The 20,893-nt window shown below is 40.0% G+C and overlaps 1 protein-coding gene across 1 annotated transcript; it reads right to left on the bottom strand.

Moving 5' to 3' along the window:
* Window positions 1–19,425: 19,425 nt before the first annotated feature.
* On the bottom strand, window positions 19,426–20,893 carry LOC121754557 (alkane hydroxylase MAH1-like). Its single transcript, XM_042149897.1, has 3 exons — window positions 20,711–20,893; window positions 20,431–20,634; window positions 19,426–19,638 (listed from the first exon to the last, which is right to left on the bottom strand). Exons 1-3 carry the CDS (start codon window positions 20,891–20,893, stop codon window positions 19,426–19,428), a joined length of 600 nt encoding a protein of 199 aa, XP_042005831.1.

Genomic DNA, 20,893 nt, shown 5'->3' with positions numbered 1-20,893 from the left:
AAAAGTAACACATTCCAAAGGAAAAAGGTATATAAAAAAGTAAATGAACTAATAACATGTCAGAAGTAGTGAAATGTGGCTTAGATTGCACACACAACTTCACAGGGCCAAAGACCTCCACTATCTTCACCAACAAGTCACTAGGGAGCACTGTGAGGCCAATCAAACCCCAAACCCTGGGGATCCACCGATTGCTACTTCACACAAACCTCTACAACACGAAGCTGATGAATCACCCCACAAACACAACCCGACACTCATGAAGTCACGAATCTCACAGATCTCAATGAATCACCGGTAGATCTTTCTCCTTGGAACAGATCTGAACTTAACCGTTCAATCTTTGACCAAACCAACCGATCAACACAGGAGTTGACGGATCCTTACTCAGAACTCACAAAGAGAAGAAAAGGAGAGACCAGAGAACATCATCGGCGAAGATCAGAGAAAAGAAAGAGAGTTCGAGAGAGTTCGAGAGAGAAGGCGGAGAGAATCATTGAATAAAGAAAGAGTATAGTGTTGAATGAATAGAAGAGTGAGTAAGTCATATGATTTATCTCAGTGAAGAAACACACTCACATATCCAACGGCTACAGCTCACGATCCTCGTGGAGTTGATCTCCCCAGTTAAGTAACGGGCCACAACTTAGTTGGGCCATTATAAATAGATTCGGGCTACTTAATTAATTCAGCCCAGTAAATTAATATTTAGGCCCAATCCCCAATTTGAGTCCATTATTCTCACAAAAATATTCAATTATAAAAAATAAAATAAAAACTGAAGTGCTTCGTGACAATAATAATTAAGAAAGTTGACTCAAAAATAAGTTTGGATTACGAGTTTATCGTAAAATACTATTAAATGAGTAGAAACGAGAAGAACATGAAGTGCATCCGCTTAAGAAGAGTCTTTATAGTCCATAAAAGTACGTACTAGTAGACATCAATAACTACTAGTACAAAATAAAGTAAGTAATAGACAATACCATAAAATGTATCCACCATTTATGAACACACTTGACATTTTAAATTTATGAATACACTTGACATTTTAAAACATTTTAAATTTGATAGATTATCACCTAGTAGTACTTATTTCAATTATCAACCATTTAAACACTTTTACTTCTAGTATTATGAATAAATATTAATACTACTATTATTGTGATATATATTTTGTATAAAGACTATCTTATCATCTATTTTAGGATATAAATTACATAAAAATTTAACTTTTATTAGTATATTTTTCGTATACCTGGAATCCATTTGATTAGTAACTCCAAAACGTTGATAAAAAATCAAATCTCATCTTCTTCATTCGAATTTTAATTGTTTATATTAATGCAATGTTACTGGGCTTAGGTAACGTTTTTGACAGTACGTATAAACAATTTGTAATAAGATCATAACACAATAATTTTCTAATTGTCTAGACCAAAATAGCAAAAATGAACAATATTTCACGAACAGAGGAAATATGTATATTTTTTTAACAATAAAATTTTTTAGTAAAGCCCCTACTAAAATTTATTTTTGCGCCCGCCTTAATTTGTTTGAAATTTTGCATGAATAGCTCAAATGTTTGCTTAATTTATCATCTATACCTCTGTAACTGAAATTTCTTTTTTCAGATAATCGATAGATTTGCATCATGGGAAAAAATGAGTTGCCACCGAACATCCTTCGTCGGAGAGCGATAATCGACTCCACAACATAAGTTGTCGTTATGTAAAATTGATTTTTTTTAATTACACAGTTAAGACGATCCTTTGGAAAATCTGTAAGTCAATAATGGGAGACTGAATCAATATTCTCCAACCGTGAAAAATAATGAAACCATTGCAATACAATCATAAAAATAGGTACTTACCATTTATCACACATACAAAACCCGCTATTTTGGGATTTAACATAACCGTTCCAAATATGACTTCCACTAATACCCTTTTCGAATTGTAAAATGATTTTTAAATCTGCAGATGTGGCATAATATCACGCGCACATCTCCAAAATCAGATGGCCAGATTTGGTAGGAGGATATTGTGAATTCAAAATGTGGTACTTTCTCCGTCCCTGAAATTTTGTCACATTTTTCTATTTTCATCCGTCCAACAAAATTTATCACATTTCACTTTTTACCATTTTTAGTAATGGACCCCACGTTCCACTAAGTTATTCTCACACATTTTATTATAAAACTAATACTTTAAAAGTAGAACCTACATCCCACCAACTTTTTCAACTGAATTTCCATTACATTTCTTAAAACTCGTGCCCAATCAAACTATGACAAAATTTGGGGGACGGAGGGAGTACGCATCCTAATATATTAAAACAAAAACTAACACTACAACGGTTTAATAAAATAGAATATAGGAATCTTAATAAGGTGTTTTGACAAAAAAACCATCTATAGGCGCCTAAGAGAAACCGAAGCCTTCAAACCATTTTTAACAGTAAGAAAAGCAAAAACACTTGGGCTAACACTCTGCCTCTCCGAAACCTCAACATCAAAGTTACGCAAAACGGTGGCCGCAACCGCTTTCATCCGATTGAACGCCATCTCCCGGCCCGGACAAGCCCACGTGCCCGACCTGAACGCATGAATATTATGCGACGCAACATGCCTCACACCATGTAACCATGGGCGGACCCAAAGTTTAAGGGGGAGGGGCTTAAGCCCTCAATGAAAAAAAAATTTAAACTTTTTCTATTAATTTTTTTTTTTGAAATTTAGTCAAGTTTAGTGTAAGTTATAGTGTAAAAACCCTACAAATTATCTAAATTTTCAAAAATATACATCAAAATAAAATTTAGAAATCTCAGCCCCTATGGATGATTATTTCCGCGTCCGCCCCTGCATGTAACGCCCCACTTTTTGAACCCTAATTTTCGAACCCTATAGTACTTGCATTTAATGCTTTTAATGTTGCAATACTTTTCGTGACCTAATTTAATTGTCCAGTGGAATTATTGTTGGATACTTTTCGTGACCTAATTTTGAGTTGGAATTTTGACTGGGTCAACTTTGTTGAATATGTGACGTGGCTGTTTTTGAATAATTGATGTGGGGTGAATTTAATTGTTTTTGAATAAATGAAAATTTGTTATTAGAGCTAGAAATTGTGAAGTACATCACAATGCGAATTTAAATAATTCCTTTCCGTGAGGAATATTTATTGGACTCGATTCCGTGTTGGATCCGATAAATTGAATAAATAATATAAAAATTTAGTCCGTGATAATTAAATTGTGGGCGGCACAATTTAATTAAAATACAAAGGACCGTGAATTAAACAAATCAAATTAAATCCTCTTCCTGTTGACTTGGTCACCAAGTCGATAATTCAATTTAATTAAAGATTCTCAGAGATTTTCCTCCTCCGTGAAGAGGTATTCCTCCTCCGTGATCTGCAAATAATTTAAAAAAAAGGAAGAATTCGAAAACCTCCCTCAACCCACGTTAAAAACCGTTTCTCCTTTCCCCTAAATCTCTTCCTTGATTATAATTTAGGAAAGAAGAAAATAATTAAGTAAAAATTTAGCAAAGGATTTCTCATCCTCCATGTTCACGTTTCTTCCTCTCCTCCCATCATCTGCAAATCCTTTTCCAAAATTAAACCAGCAATCAGCCTTTAATTCCAATTAATTGAGAATCAATTACCACAAATTCTCTTATAAATCTTAGTCTTTCTACCCTAATCTACCACGCTGCTTCCACAATTCCTTCCCAAATCAAGTTCCACTCCTGCAAGAATTCACAAGAACAAGGCTGCCTTTCTTCCTATTCCAGTCGGAACAGATTCATGAAACCGAGAGCTAAAGAGAGGGAGTTTCTGTTTGTTCTCTCACAATCTGCCAAATCTAAGGTATATACCTCTCACACCAACACCAAATTCAAATCGTTTTTACAAGCATCCATGTTCACTGCACTACTGTTACCATAAGGAAACGACGGCACGAGAAGAGCGTTGAGACAGTGGCTGCTCGGGGAGACGACGGCACGAGAAGAGCGTGTCTGGTCATTTGGGGATTTTGTATCTTTCGAGAAAGGAGAGAGAGACAGAGGAGAGGGGAAAGAGAGCAGTGAATAAGGAAACTCTGTTTTGTTCAACAAATGAATTTTGGCCGGTGTTGGACTAAGAATTTCAGTAGAGAGAGAGAGCCGACGTTTAATTTTGGGAATGGAGTACTTTTTCTTTTGTTTATTTCCTCATGCTTTTTAGAGAGTATATTAAATTGGTATGTGATTTTGGAAAAGGGAGTACTTGATTTTGTGTTTGATTTGAAGGGGAATGGAGTTTAGTACACGTAATTAAATAGTAGTAGTATGGATTTATTTTTTTTATTTTATTTATTTTAGCTATTGGTGTTAAGGGCGTGGTAGGTGCAATGTATGAGTGATTTGAAAATGGAGCTTTTCTCTTCCTTTTGAGTTGGATTGTCCTATTCTTTTATTATCTGGGCTACTTTAAAAATTATTATCTGAGGCTACAGTGGAGTTATTTAAATCTTCAGGAACCGAGTATCTCTTCGTTGAATTGTTGGGGACGTGAGTGGCCGACCGGCATCTCCGCGACACCTTGGACGGCCAAATTAATCGAAATACCCAAGTTTTTAATTGGAAAATCTTGTAATCCTATCAATAATAATAATTGAAGCCTAGGGATGCATGCATCTTAATTGTTGTATGATTTCTTGTGTTGATTTATGTGTTATGTAAATTCTAAAGGCGATACCTCGCAAGAGAATCGTGATCGCAAGAGAAAGAAAGTAATTTCGGATTAAGCACTCGAGGTGGGCTTTCATTTAAATAAGGACGATGTCCTAAATATTTTATCGATGGGAATGAGATTGTGTTTATCATGCCTTATTTGATTTTTAACGTGCCTATCTTATATGTCTTTATGCCATTATTATCTAAATCGAATTCGGGTCCTCGTAGGGCCGCAAACCCTACTTGGACTAGTGTACACCTATGGTAGACCGTGTGCTAGCGTACGGGCTGGCCGGTCTAGTGACTTGGTTTGTGGCCACATTCCAAGTCATGTATGAGCAGAACAGGTAAACGTCTATGGGAAAATGAATGATCAGTCGACTTTTACAATGGGAATTGATTTTGAGTGCCTCGGGCCTTTCTAAAGCTAAACCCCGATGGTTACTTATGTATGGCATGATAAATGATATTTTTATTAAAAATGTTTTCGGCAAGAGCCCACTGAGTATATTTTATAGTACTCAGCCCTGCACGTGTTTTCCCTATGTGCAGGTTGAGCGGCTACGAGCAATTGGTGGTGTTGAGCAATTTAAAATTGAAGCATGGTTTGGTTAGATGTGAACTATGAGTGTCGTTGTGTCTCCACACATGACGTCACTCTTTCTCTTGAACGCTTCCGCTGAGACATTGTTTTTTTACTCATCAATCTTTTAGCTTTGAACCTAATTATTTGGATAATGTCAACCTCTTGGCCCCTTTTCATTAAATATTAATTATTGGTCAAACTCTATATTGAAACCCTAGTTTCCTTCGTCTGGTTATTAAGTTCTTTTAATCACGATTACCCGTATTTATTAACCCTAAAGGGCGGTCGTGACAGTGTGGTATCAGAGCCTCAGTTTCTTTCCGCTCTGGACCCAAGAGTCTTTTTGAGTCAAAGTCTACCCTTGTATTGATAGACTAAATTTTTAATGTCGAAGGCTTAACACCACAACTCGCCACGCCCAACCACAAAAGAAGAGGTAAGAATATTTTGGCAACTTTTAAAATGAATTACTGAAATCTTTTTTGAAATTCGATGGAAAAATGGTTCCTTGTGAAAATGACAATTTTGGGCCTATTGGAAATTTAAAGTAAATGCTATGGTTTTTGGAAAATGTTGTGGTCATACGAGACGCGATACACTATTGGAGTATGTGATTGAAGGTGTTTAATGTGTTGGATATTGAAGTGTGAATATGAATCGCATGCTTGAGGCGAAGACTTGTTATTACATGTTTGAACTGCGAATTCAACTTGAAGGACATACATATTGATTACTTGAGAGGAAATTTATTTTTTATGCCTATGTGGTCGAAATTACATGATTACGAAACTGTGAATACAAAGCATGATGAGTGCATAGTTGCAATTTTGTGATTGTGATACAGATATCCACGAACTGTATGATTTATTAAATGTGATTCCATGGACGATGGATTGACTGAATTACTATTTTAAATATTAATATACGCCGGATGAAATGCTATGGAATGCCAAATGGTTTATATGGATAAACATGTTTGACTCCAAAATATATAAATGACGTTTTATGTGATGATAATTCATTATTGATGAAGTACAAGGTACCGTATAGAATCATTGTGAAAGTGAAATGTGGAATTTTGAACTTTGTTGCAAACGTTGAACCCATATGAAGTTTGAATTAAACAACGATCGAATATGTGTTGAAGTATGAGACTATAAACTATGTCTGGAAAACATAGAGTGCCTAAGAAGTATGCTAGGCTGAACGTGCTTGAACATAGTTGTAACTTGATGACTACAATATCACTTTCCTGAGTGATGGGACAAACGAAAACATATACTTCGAACTAGACGGATTATTGTAATTGTCTATTGTCTTTCCTGGATGATAAGAACAAAACGAAAGGAAGTTTCTAACGAGATCAAGACAAGAAGAAATGTTAGGTGATGTATCCTACAACGACGAGAATTTTTTCCTGTGATCAAATAAAGTGAATGCAATCGTGCATAACATGTTAATGCGACGACGCGTTACAAACATGGCAACACTTATGACATGTTAAGGCCAGGAGGGTTATTACCATGTTTTAATGAGAATGACTGCTACGGCGTGCCAAAAACAATATGAAGATGTGACCTTCAATGACAGTTAATTGCTGTAACGACACTAAGAATCTTGACTTAGAATCTAGAGTTTTCGAGAACGCTTCTATTATCTTCGGGAAACGACGGAGTGCCACCTTTGTAGCTAGAATGGATGAATTTAATTGACAGTACTTATTTGGATTCTCAGAAATTTCTTTCTATGAAGCTCCTTGACAATGGTATTCTTTTCATGCATTTAAAACTTTTGATTGACCCGCAATTTGCAAGTGATGCATCACTGTCTACTTTTAATGAAAGTAGTGACTCATTCTTGTTCCTCTTTAGTCATTTTCGGAGGCATTCTAAATCAAGGGCAATTTCAATAGTGCTCCTCATGTTGAAACTCGTTCTGATCCAAGTAAGACTGTTAAATAGATTTCTAAATTCTTGATACAAGACTCTCAAGAAAGACAATGGCTCGATCTCTGCAAACACATATGAGGAATAAGTTTCAAGAGACACATACAAAAAGATGATACACCAACAACACGAGGAGTCGCATATTTTTGCATCTATGCTTAGTTGTAGCAAGCGACCGAAGAATCAAACGTTATGTCATACCTAGATATTAGGTCTTGAGAAATAGAAAGTTGAGAGAAGCCGTGTACACCAAATTATCACGTTTTGCGGCTCAAAATTTATGTAAGTGGTTTGATCAAGGGATATACGGATAACAACAGAAAGTTGTGAGTCAGTGTATTTAAGATCGTCGCATAAGATCATCACTATACGATAGTATTTGAATGAAAGTACGAGCACCCTGATAGATTATGATATATGAACGAAGATCGTAGTCGAGAGGAAATCGTCCAGCAAGTGGCGAAATTGAATCAACTAAAATGAGAAATAATCGAAAGGAGAAACGCGTGCAAGCATCATCACCATCACCTCCTCCACCTAAGCCATAATGGCATAACGAATAGTTTTTGCTAAAGTAAAATCCTCCTATCTTCGATGGGATAGGAGAGCCAGCAATGGCCGAGACTTAGATACGCGCATTGGAGAGCATCTTCGAATTCTTCAAGTGCACTGAGGAAGAGCGTTTGATTTGTGTAACCTACCACTCACGGATTCGGCTGACTTTTGGTGGGACAAGCAAAGGACCATGACCACTGAGCAAGTGGATACAATGACATGGGAGGACATTAATGCAGAGATATACAACAAGTATATCCCAAAAAGTTACCGAAAGGCGAAGACGGCCGAGTTTTACAATCTCAAACAAGGGCGCATGTCAGTGACAGAATATGGCCTCACACTTACGACATGGCTCGGCATGCAACCGAACAAGGGATACCGATAAGAAGATAGCTGAGAAATTCCGTCCGGGACTAAGGCATGAGATAAAGATAGCATTGGCTAACCTTGGGAGACTTGCATACGCCGAATCGTTGACCCGCGTACTAGACGTGGAGAAAGCTATGCCCAAGGAGAGGGAGATGTGAAACACTACACTGGCACTACCTCCACCACATTATTCTCGAGAGAAGAGAAAGTGGGATGAAAAATAAGGCTCCCTATGAAAATAAGGGATACCAGCCCACCCAAAACCGACCACAGTATGGGGACAAACAAAATTTCTCTAACCAGAGGGGTGACTTCCGACCCAGACCACCACAATGCAATGTGTGCTCCAGGTACCATTTTGGAGAGTGTAGAATGCAGAACACTACGAAGTGCTTTAACTGTGGGGGAAATGGCCACTTCTCTAGAGAGTGTCCGAGCAAGAATGTGGGCATGGGGTCAAGGCAGAACAATCAAGGATTCCGTCAGCAGTCGAGGGTACCACCGGCTGAACTAAGGATGAATCGTGATCAATCTCCGCGACAACAACAACCTTACCGCCCAAGACTTCCCTCCCAGGCTAGAGCATATGCGCTGAGTTCTAGACAAACCAAGACTGAACAAGGGAGTCACGAGAGCGGAAATTTGGCAGTGTGTGGACATATTAAGTTGCCTGCTAATACATTTGAACATAAGATGATGGTGACCTCACCAGTGGGAGGAGTAATAGAGATTTCTCAAACATGCTCGAATGTAGAAATTTTATAGGAGAACTTAAGCTAGTAGCGCGCAACTTACAAGTCATGGCAATGGGGGACATCGATATAATCATGGGAATGGATTGGTTAACTGCAAATTTTGCTACTATTCGTTGTAAGGAGAGACAATTATCTCTGCAAGCCCCGGGGGAGGTACCCACCATATACCATGGAATCTCGATGAACCGGTGAACATCTATCATCTCCGCGCTTCAAGCTAGTACGATGGTGAGAAAGGGGCGTCCCGCCTATCTTGTCTATCTACAAGGAGAGGAGGTAGGAGAAAGGAAAGTGGAAGATGTTGCCGTTGTACGAGAATTTCCAGACGTTTTCCCTGAAACTTTGCCTGGACCACTGCCAGATCGACAACTGGAGTTCACAATCGACCTAGAGCCAGGGTCGGTGCCTGTGTCCAAGGCACCATACCGAATGACGCCTAAAGAGTTAGAAGAACTCAAGATACAACTTCAGGAGCTTATGGACCTGGGTTTCTTTAGGCCCAGTGTCTCACCGTGGGGCGCTCCTGTGCTATTTGTCAAGAAGAAAGATGGGTCGATGAGGATGTGTATCGACTATAGAGAGTTGAACAAAATGACCCTAAAAAACAAATATCCACTGCCAAGGATAGAGGACCTATTCGACCAACTCCGAGGAGCCGGCGTGTTTTCAAAGATGGACTTAAGTTCTGGATACCACCAATTGAGGGTCCGAAGGGAAGACATACCGAAGACCGCATTCCGCACAAGATATGGTCACTATGAGTTTGTGGTAATGCCGTTCGGATTAACAAATGCACCCGCAGTATTCATGGATCTGATGAACCGAGTATTCCACCCATACTTGGATAAATTTGTCTTGATCTTCATAGATGACGTACTCGTCTACTCGAAGAATGAGAAAGAGCACGAGGAACATCTATGAATCACCTTGGTAGACGTCACCACGGTTCGGGAACCGGCGGTTCACGGTTCGGAACTGCCGATTCCAGTTCGAGAAATATTGGAACCTGAACCGGCCCGGCCAAGGTTCGGCGGTTCCGGTTCGTGAACCGTGAACCGCCGGTTCGCGTGAACCGCGAAACCGTCGGTGCAAATCCGGTTCCTGGCCGGTTCGGCGGTTCGTTTAATTTTTTTTTTTAAATTTGTAATTCAAGTAAAAAATGTAAATATATTTGCATAAATAAAATTAGAATAAAGCGATGTACAAATGCAATTTTATTGATACAAATTACAACTTCAAAATTACAAATTACAACTTTAAAATTACAAATTACAACTTAAAATTTACAAATTACAACGTAAAAATTAGAAATTACAACTTCAAAATTATAAATTACAAAAGACTTAAAGTCTTGATTACAATTTACAAAATTACATATTCGAAACAAAGGGGAGAAAAAAGAAATAAAGGAAAAGGACTTGAGCTCAACTTAAATTTAAACTTAAATTTAAAATTTAAGTTGAGACGCCTACGTATCCTCAATGCTCAATTGCATTTTGGAATCAAAGTCCACGTAGTTCTCTTACCTTGCTTACCTATTTGGCTTGATCGGAAGAATTGGCGCCTACTCTTCTTCGTCGGGGAAGTAGTCTTGGGCGGGTTGTACTACTTGATTGTCCCAATCCGGTTCTTGGTCTCTAATTTCGGCGGAGCACCAATCATCAAGTAACATGGTGGCTTCCATGTTTTGCCCGGTGAGTCTACTTCTTCGGTCGTCCAAGACGTTGCCTCCAACACTAAAGGCGGACTCGACGGCGACAGTGGAAGCCGGAACCGAAAAGATCTCCTTGGCCATTGATGCAAGGATGGGAAAATCTTTCTCGTGTGATCCCCACCAATCTAGGACGTCGATTTGTTGGGGAACGGGACCTTCTTCTTTCTCATTGAATGAAAAGTGTGAGTCAAAATATAAGTCTAACTCACTTGTCGAATTTGCCGTCCTTCCTCCGCTGCTGAAGCCGTATAGGTCCGCCAATTGGGATTGGGCGTCGGGGTCATCAACTTGGAAGAAGCCAAAGTTATGTGTTTGACGGGGGGTCTAGGTCTCACTTGGTGGGTACGGTTGTACTTGGCTTCGTAATCATGAAAGAGAGCCCGCAAGTCGAACTCAAAACTTCTTTGGAGGCTTGGGAGGTGGGGGATGTTTATTTGGAATGTTTGGGCTAGGTTTATGTAGTTGTCGTCGTCCTTGTCAGTTTGCAAAGCACGGAGTGGTTCAAGATCAATAGAAGCCAAATTGTTGTAATAAAATTCTAAAATTTTGAAAGTACCAACTAGTTTCCACTTTGGATCCAAAACTTTGGCAAGCAAAAAAACCGTGGGGATCTCGTTGAAATACTTCAGCCATTTTTCAACCATATAATACAAAACACACATTAACTCAAGATTGTTTGTGGAATTTTTCATTGCAGTTTTAAAACCAAGTGATATGATCATGCAATGTTCTAAAACACGAACGGATGTGCAATAATACACACCCGATAACTCAACAGTGGCATTTCGAAAACCTTTGAATAATTTAAATAAGCTCATGCTTTGATCCCAACAAGAAGATGTTAGATATAAATCATCAACAGGGTAAGTTCTATAAAAATCAACTAAATATTCTATATGCTCCAATGTAGAATGTAACATATCATATGTAGAGTTCCATCTAGTAGACACGTCTAAAGTAAAAGTTGTGTACCTTATTTTCTTCGTGTGGCAATACTTCTTCCACGCCTTGCCAATTTGAGGCTTACAGTGGATCAAAGATACAGCTGTAGTAATAGGTTGAATATGTCTTTGCCATAAAGACAAAGCATCTTGTACACATAAGTTTAAAATATGACAAATACATCGTTGGTGAAAATACTTACCACTTATCGCCGGGGAGCAAGCCGCAATTAAATCGGATATACTTGCGGTGTTAGCGGTTGCGTTATCAAAACCAACCGAAAATATCTTGTTGCATAACTCATACTCATTCAAAACTTGAATAATTAAAGATGCAATTGCTTGTGCGGTGTGTGGGGAAGAAAATTGTCTAAAACCAATTAAACGTTTATTTAAAGACCAACTATTGTCTATAAAATGACATGAAATTCCCATGTAAGAATTTCGTTGGAAAGAATTCGTCCACACATCGGAGCAAATATTAACTTTGTGCCCCAAGGTGGAGAGGAATTTTCCAACCTCTCGTTTTTTGTCAAAAAACTGACGGTTGTTAGATCTTTGAGCAGTAGAGGGGGGAATTCTCTTTGTAGCAACATTAAAAGCGGTTTGCATAGTAACTTCATATTTTTTGTCATTAAAAAAATTGAATGGCAAAATGTTTCATTGCCGCCCATCTCACCATAGTATCGGTAATATTTTTCGGATCATATTTAAATAGCGGCGTACCTGTTTGAGACGATGAGCCGGCGGGGAAGTTTATTTGGCTTTGGGACTTAGTATGCCCATATTCCACGGGGTGTTTTGACTTCAAATGGCGATGGAGAGTACCATATCCCCCACCGATAACAAATGGATAGACTTTATCGCAATAGTTGCAATATGCTTTGAACTCACCCGTCTCCATGGTAGTGGTCGGATCATTAGGATTTGGAATTAACACCGGGACCTTCTTGAAATGTTTGGTGAAAATCTCGGATTTCAACTTGGGAGGCATCTTTTTCTTTTGTCGTCCTGCGGAAGGAGGAGGATCGGCCTCCTCCTCATCATTGTCGCCAACTTGCCCGGTGCTAGAAGGGGGAATTGATGCGATCCATCATCGCCTTCGTCCGACGATAGATTCACATCGTACTTGAAACGCGAAGCCGAATGTGAATGCCCCCCTTGTGGGTCGTCGTCGCTGAGGGCAAGTAACAAGGCCGCATTTCGATCTTCTTCCTCCTACGAAAATTATACAACTAAGTAAAAATACTAACACAAAATAAAACACATAAAAAATGAAATTATGAATTTAATAAAAATGAATTAACAAAAAATTAAAACATCTTATAACTTACTTGAACTCGAAGAGCGGCTAGCCTTCCTACTTCCTTCGCAACTTGTCCTCTAGAAGGGGCACGTCGACGACGAGTATCACTTTGACTTTGATCTTGGGCAATTCCCTTGCCCCGATCACCACCACGACGAGATGAAGACATGATATAAATATTTATGGAAATTGAAAGTCGTGAAGATGATAACGTGAACAACGTGAGAGTAAAGTATGAGCGCAAATAACGTAAACAACTTGAGAGAATGAGGATGGAGAATAGAGAAATTGAGATTGAGAGAGAAATTCTTATTAACACAAGAATGGGGTGAGTAGAAATGAAGAGGAGGAGGGGTATTTATAGGGGAAAATTGTGATTAAAAAAAATTGAAAAAACGGCCGAACCGCCGGTTTTCCGCCGGAACCGCCGGTTTTCGGTGGAAACCGGCAGTTTTTGTCGATTTTAAAAATTCAATTTTTTAAAATTACCGTTGGAACCGCCGGAACCGGCGTTTTTTTGGCCGAAACCGGCGGTTTCCGTCAATGGTTTCTGACCAAACCGGCGGCCGGGGGAGCGGTTTTTGAAAAGGCTAGGAAGTAGGCCTGAAAAGGTGTCGGGAGGTGTCGGGAACCGCCGAACCGGCGGTTCCGGCGAGACCGGCGGTTCTTAACCGCCGGTTACGGGTCTTCAATTTTTGTGAACCTGAACCGGCCCGGTGGTTCGGGCGGTTCCGGTCCCGGTTCGAACCACCGCCGACGGTTCCGGTTCCGGTTCGGAACCGTCGGTGACGGTTCCGGGCCGGTTTGTCCGGGGCGGTTCGGTTTGGAGACCTCTACACCTTGGAGACATTGAGGACCGAGAAGCTATACGCTAAATTCAGCAAGTGTGAGTTTTAGCTGAACGAAGTTAATTTTCTCGGTCACATCGTGTAGGCAGAAGGAATCCGAATGGATCCCGCCAAGGTTGAGGCGGTACAACAATGGAAGTCACCTTCGACACCAAACGAGATTCGGAGTTTCCTAGGCTTGGCAGGATAATACCGAAGGTTTATAGAGGGATTCTCCAAGATAGCGAGACCCATGACCCAACAACTCAAGAAGGGGGTAAAGTCAATTGGACCCCGGAGTGTGAGGCAAGTTTTCAACTCTTGAAGGAGAAACTAACTAGTGCACCGATTCTAGCCGTGCCAGAGCCTGGAGTGAACTATGTGGTATACACGGACGCTTCAAAGGTGGGACTTGGCTGCGTATTAATGCAAAACAACAAAGTGATTGCCTACGCATCTCGACAATTGAGGCCACGCGAGTTGAACTATCCAACCCACGACTTGGAGTTAGCAGCGGTAGTACACGCCTTAAAGATTTGGAGACATCATCTCTACGGAGTTCGATGTGAGATCTTTACGGACCACAAAAGCCTAATGTATTTCTTCGAGCAAAAAGATTTGAACATGCGGCAACAAAGATGGCTCGAATTGGTGAAGGACAACGATTGTGACATCAACTACCACCCCGGCAAAGCAAATGTAGTGGCAGATGCTTTGAGCCGGAAGAACCAATCCCAACTGGCTACTTTTCTCACCAAAGAAGAAGGCCTGATACGCGAGTTTAGCAAGATGCATCTGAATCAGTGGAAGAACGAATCGCTACCTTAGTTAGTGAACCTGATCGAAGGTCGAAAATTATTGAAGCACAACGGATGAATGCGAAATTGGAAGAAATTCGTGTAGAAGATGACTATGCCCTTACTTTCGAATGAAGACTGTGCATACCAAATAACGAGGAACTCAAAAACGAAGTTATGAGTGAGGCACATGAGACTCCTTACACCGCCCACCCAGGAAGTACGAAAATGTATCAAGATCTGAAGAAGTCCTTTTGGTGGAATGGTATGAAGAGGGATATAGCGTCATTTGTTGAGAGATGTCTAGCCTGCCAGCAAGTGAAGGCTCTACATCAACGACCGTATGGAAAGTTACAACCACTAGAGATTCCTGAGTGGAAATGGGAATACATCGCCATGGATTTCGTGACGGGATTGCCAAGGACTCTGAGAGGAAACACCGCCATTTGGGTAATTATAGACCGACCTACCAAGAGTGCGCACTTCATACCGATTCTCATAAGCTATGAGTCCAACAAGCTAGCTCAAATTTACATAAGGGAGATAGTCCGATTGCATGGAGTCCCAATGACTATCACGTCCTACTGTGACTCAAAAATTCACCTCAAGATTTTGAATAAGTCTACAGAAAGAGCTTGGAACTAAATTGAACTTCAGCACAACATTTCACCCATAAACCGATGGACAGTCCGAGAGAACCATCCAAACTCTTGAGGATATGCTGAGAGCCGTGGCACACGATCGAGGAGGAAGTTGGGAGGCAGCACTACCACTGATTGAGTTCGTCTACAACAACAGTTTTCAGGCAACGATAAACATGGCGCCGTATGAGGCATTATACGGAAGAAAGTGTAGATCGCCGCTCTACTGGGACGAAGTTGGCGAGAGGATAATACTTGGACCCGAAGCAGTTGAAGAGATGGTTGTAATTGTTCAACAAATTCGTGAAAGGATAAAAGAAGCTCAGGACAGACAAAAATCATACGCGGATGCCCGGGGAACCGACTTACAATTCCAAGCTGGCGACAAAGTTTTCCTGAAGGTATCCCCGTCAAAAAGTATAACACGATTTGGCGTCAAGGTCAAATATAAGCCGCGATTTATTGGCCTTACGAAATTCTTGAAGGAGTGGTCCCTGTCGCATATCGATTGGCGCTGCCACCAAGCCTTGGAAATGTGCACAACGTTTTTCATATGTCGCAGTTACAAAAATACGTGTTCGACCCGAAGCACGTGATCTATTACGAAGAAGTCGCCTTGAATCCAGACTTGAGCTACGAGGAGAGACCCCAATCTATTTTGGACCGAAAGATCCAGAATGTGAGAAATAAACCTGTTGCTTGTGTGAAAGTACTTTGGGAAAATCATGTGCATGAAGAAGCCACGTGGGAGAATGAGGACAAGATGATGGAATTGTACCCAGAACTCTTTACTTGAGGGTAACAAATTTCGGGACGAAATTTCTGTTAAGGTTGGTAGGATGTAACGCTGGTAGGATGTAACGCCCCACTTTTTGAACCCTAATTTTCGAACCCTAAAGTACTAGCATTTAATGCTATTAATGTTGCGAAGTCCGTGGATTAATTGTCGAGTGGAATTATTGTTGGATACTTTTCGTGACCTAATTTTGAGTTGGAATTTTGACTGGGTCAACTTTGTTGAATATGTGATGTGGCTGTTTTTGAATAATTGATGTGGGGTGAATTTAATTGTTTTTGAATAAATGAAAATTTGTTATTAGAGCTAGAAATTGTGAAGTACATCACAATACGAATTTAAATAATTCCTTTCCGTGAGGAATTTTTATTGGACTCGATTACGTGTTGGATCCGATAAATTGAATAAATAATATAAAAATTTAGTCCGTGATAATTAAATTGTGGGCGGCACAATTTAATTAAAATGCAAAGGACCGTGAATTAAACAAATCAAATTAAATCCTCTTCCTGTTAACTTGATCACCAAGTCGATAATTCAATTTAATTAAAGATTCTCAGAGATTTTCCTCCTCCGTGAAGAGGTATTCCTCCTCCGTGATCTGCAAATAATTCAAAAAAAAGGAAGAATTCGAAAACCTCCCTCAATCCACGTTAAAAACCGTTTATCCTTTCCCCTAAATCTCTTCCTTGATTATAATTTAGGAAAGAAGAAAATAATTAAGTAAAAATTTAGCAAAGGATTTCTCATCCTCCATGTTCACGTTTCTTCCTCTCCTCCCATCATCTGCAAATCCTTTTCCAGAATTAAACCACCAATCAGCCGTTAATTCCAATTAATTGAGAATCAATTACCACAAATTCTCTTATAAATCTTAGTCTTTCTACCCTAATCTACCACGCTGCTTCCACAATTCCTTCCCAAATCAAGTTCCACTCCTGCAAGAATTCACAAGAACAAGGCTGCCTTTCTTCCTATTCCAGTCGGAACAGATTCATGAAACCGAGAGCTAAAGAGAGGGAGTTTTTGTTTGTTCTCTCACAATCTGCCAAATCTAAGGTATATACCTCTCACACCAACACCAAATTCCAATCGTTTTTACAAGTATCCATGTTCACTGCAATACTGTTACCATAATCTGTAATCAACCTTTTAATCGAGTTAATCGCACAACCCGAGCGGAAACCGAATCAAAGAACAACCTTATAATGAATTGAATTCAAAAATTAAGAACGTATCTGCAAGATTTAAATCGAGAGTTCTCGGGGTAAATCGGAGCTGTCGAAGCCGACGAACAACGGCAACAGAGCAGTCGTGCGTTGAGACAGCGGCTGCTCGTGGAGACGACGGCACGAGAAGAGAGTGTCCGGTCATTTAGGGATTTTGTATCTTTCAGGAAAGGAGAGAGAGACAGAGGAGAGGGGAAAGAGAGCAGTGAATAAGGAAACTCTGTTTTGTTCAGCAAATGAATTTTGGCCGGTGTTGGACTAAGAATTTCAGTAGAGAGAGAGAGCCGACGTTTAATTTTCGGAATGGAGTACTTTTTCTTTTGTTTATTTCCTCATGCTTTTTAGAGAGTATATTAAATTGGTATGTGATTTTAGAAAAGGGAGTACTTGATTTTGTGTTTGATTTGAAGGGGAATGGAGTTTAGTACGTGTAATTAAATAGTAGTAGTATGGATTTGTTTCTTTTTATTTTATTTATTTTAGCTATTGGTGTTAAGGGCGTGGTAGGTGCAATGTATGTGTGATTTGAAAATGGAGCTTTTCTCTTCCTTTTGAGTTGGATTGTCCTATTTTTTTATTATCTGGGCTACTTTAAAAATTATTACCTGAGGCTGCAGTGGAGTTATTTAAATCTTCAGGAACCGAGTATCTCTTCGTTGAATTGTTGGGGACGTGAGTGGCCGACCGGCATCTCCGTGACACCTTGGACGGCCAAATTAATCGAAATACCCAAGTTTTTAATTGGAAAATCTTGTAATCCTATCAATAATAATAATTGAAGCCTAGGGATGCATGCGTCTTAATTGTTGTATGATTTCTTGTGTTGATTTATGTGTTATGTAAATTCTAAAGGTGATACCTCGCAAGGGAATCGTGATCGCAAGGGAAAGAAAGTAATTTCGGATTAAGCACTCGAGGTGGGCTTTCATTTAAATAAGGACGATGTCCTAAATATTTTATTGATGGGAATGAGATTGTGTTTATCATGCCTTATTTGATTTTTAACGTGCCTATCTGATATGGCTTTATGCCATTATTATCTAAATCGAATTCGGGTCCTCGTAGGGCCTCAAACCCTACTTGGACTAGTGTACACCTATGGTAGACCGTGTGCTAGCGTACGGGCTGGCCGGTTTAGTGACTTAGTTTGTGGCCACATTCCAAGTCATGTATGAGCAGATATGGTAAACGTCTATGGGAAAATGACTGATCATTCGACTTTTACAATGAGAAATGATTTTGAGTGCCTCGGGCCTTTCTAAAGCTAAACCCCGATGGTTACTTATGTATGGCATGATAAATGATATTTTTATTGAAAATGTTTTCGGCAAGAGCCCACTGAGTATATTTTATAGTACTCAGCCCTACATGTGTTTTCCCTATGTGCAGGTTGAGCGGCTACGAGCAATTGGTGGTGTTGAGCAATTTAAAATTGAAGCATGGTTTGGTTAGTTGTGAACTATGAGTGTCGTTGTGTCTCCACACATGACGTCACTCTTTCTCTTGAACGCTTCCGCTGAGACATTGTTTTTTTTACTCATCAATCTTTTAGCTTTGAACCTAATTATTTGGATAATGTCAACCTCTTGGCCCATTTTCATTAAATATTAATTATTGATCAAACTCTATATTGAAACCCTAGTTTCCTTCATCTGGTTATTAAGTTCTTTTAATCACGATCGCCCGTATTTATTAACCCTAAAGGGCGGTCGTGACACACCACCTTCCTTCCTTCCCCATCCACCTCTCCGGCCTAAACTCCGCGCAGTCCTCTCCCCATATCCCCGCCTCCCTCCCCATCGCCTGGTGCCCGCTCGGAAGCACATCATCCCGCGCCGGATCCCTCATAATCACCGGTGCAGGAGGGTACACAGCCTCAAGCTCTCGCTTAGGGCGCAATGGAGATACACCATTTTACCCAAATCCTCCGCATTCGGGAAACTGTCAGTCGACGGGTAAAAGCAATCGATTTCCTCCAAAATCGCCTTCTTCGATTTAGGGTTTGAAGAATTAATTAAGTAGAAGAACCAGGTGAGGATCGCGACCGAAGTGTCTCGAGCCGCGAAGAAGAGGGTCATGATGTTGGCAGCTAAGAACTCCTTTTTGGGGGTTTCGTTGTCGCCGCCAGTTCGGTAAAAATTTAGCACGTCGAAATGATCGTCTCCTATTTGGCGGTGCTCGGTGGAGAGGAAATTATCGACGATTTTGTTGATATCGGCGCAGGCTCGTGCCATGTTCTTCTAGGTCCTGATGTTGAGGAAGCTCTGCAGCTTCCATGCCCTCTCGGGGAGGACGTTTCGCCAGAAGACGGCGTCGGCCATGTTGTCCATGGCCGCCTGCATGAGGGGGCAGTGTGGGAACCCTACCCTGACCGAGGCCATGTTGGATCCGGTGGCCATCAAGCACGTCGCGTCGATCATGTACCTGGTGAAGACCTCTTGCAGGTCAAGGACCTGTTGACGAATGAAACGAAAATAAATTTAACAATATCGCACGTCGATGTAGGCGGGGGCGGAAGCAGAAAAAAATATTGGTAGGGGGATTTATCAAACATATTTTCTTATAATTGAAGAGAAGTATATGCATATATAAATAATAAATTATTTAAAAACTATACTAATAATAGTACTCCCTCCGTCTATAAAAAATAGTTTCATACGTGGACAGTACGAGTTTTAATGAGAAATCGGTAAAGTAAAAAAGAAGGAGAAAAGTAGGTAAAATTAGAGATATGAGGTGAAAAGTTGGTAATGTATGAGAGAGAAACTCTATATTTTTAGAAATGGGACTGTTTTTTTTGGACTCCTAAAATTGCAAAATGTGACTATTTTTCATGGACGGATGAAGTATTTAGTAGATTTTAAATTTAGTACAGTAAATTAATCTAAATTAAAACTAGGTTTAGGTAAGATATTTTTATGACATTTAATTTCTTAATTTACATTCCTGTCAGCCCTTACTAATTTTCTAATTTCTTTAAATTAATTGTCATTTAGTAAGGTCTAAAGATGATGTTGTACGAGCTCAATCAAAATAAAAATAGAAAAAAAGAAATAAATAAAATTATGTGGTAGGGGGTTAAATAAGCCCCTCCATCCTATATGCTTGTGTCCGCCTCTGGGTGTAAAGAGAGAATAACTGAACCCACTATATAATTAAGTCCCATGAAAGAAAAAAAAAATTCATATATTATCTCTCTTATCATCAATTGTTTTAGGATGAAACCTGTGGATTTCTATCTATACCTGATTATGCTCGGACGCATGGCGGAGGACTGGGACAAGGCCTTGCTCGAGGGTGTGTTGGATGATCTTGGGCATGGAGGTTTGGAAATGAGACTCTTTGAAGAATCCATGCGTTAGTTTCTTGTCTTGCTTCCACTCCTTGATGTCCTTGATGAAGACGGCCTCCCCAAGGAAGTCGAACGCCTTTCTAAACTCGGATCCTCTCTGGTAATTGGAGAAGTTAGAGTTGAGAATATGGTGCACTGGATCACTAGTGACCAAGGTGTCGACGTTCGTGTACCACGAGGTTTTGCATAGGATGGTTCCCTTGTTTTCGGCCAAGACTTGCGTTAGTTTGTCGTAGAGTCTGGCTCTTGAGGTACGCCGTCGGGAGCAGCCTCATCAGCGGCCACTTCCACGGCACAAATAGGAGGAGGAGAGGGCAAATGAGAATTATTATGATTTGGGTGTAGAACATGATCAT

The sequence above is a fragment of the Salvia splendens genome, chromosome 11 (assembly GCF_004379255.2).
Source record: "Salvia splendens isolate huo1 chromosome 11, SspV2, whole genome shotgun sequence".
In the NCBI taxonomy this organism is placed as follows: Eukaryota; Viridiplantae; Streptophyta; class Magnoliopsida; order Lamiales; family Lamiaceae; genus Salvia; species Salvia splendens.
Note: the sequence above shows the minus strand (reverse complement) of the source record. Positions and strands in the feature narration are given on the sequence as shown.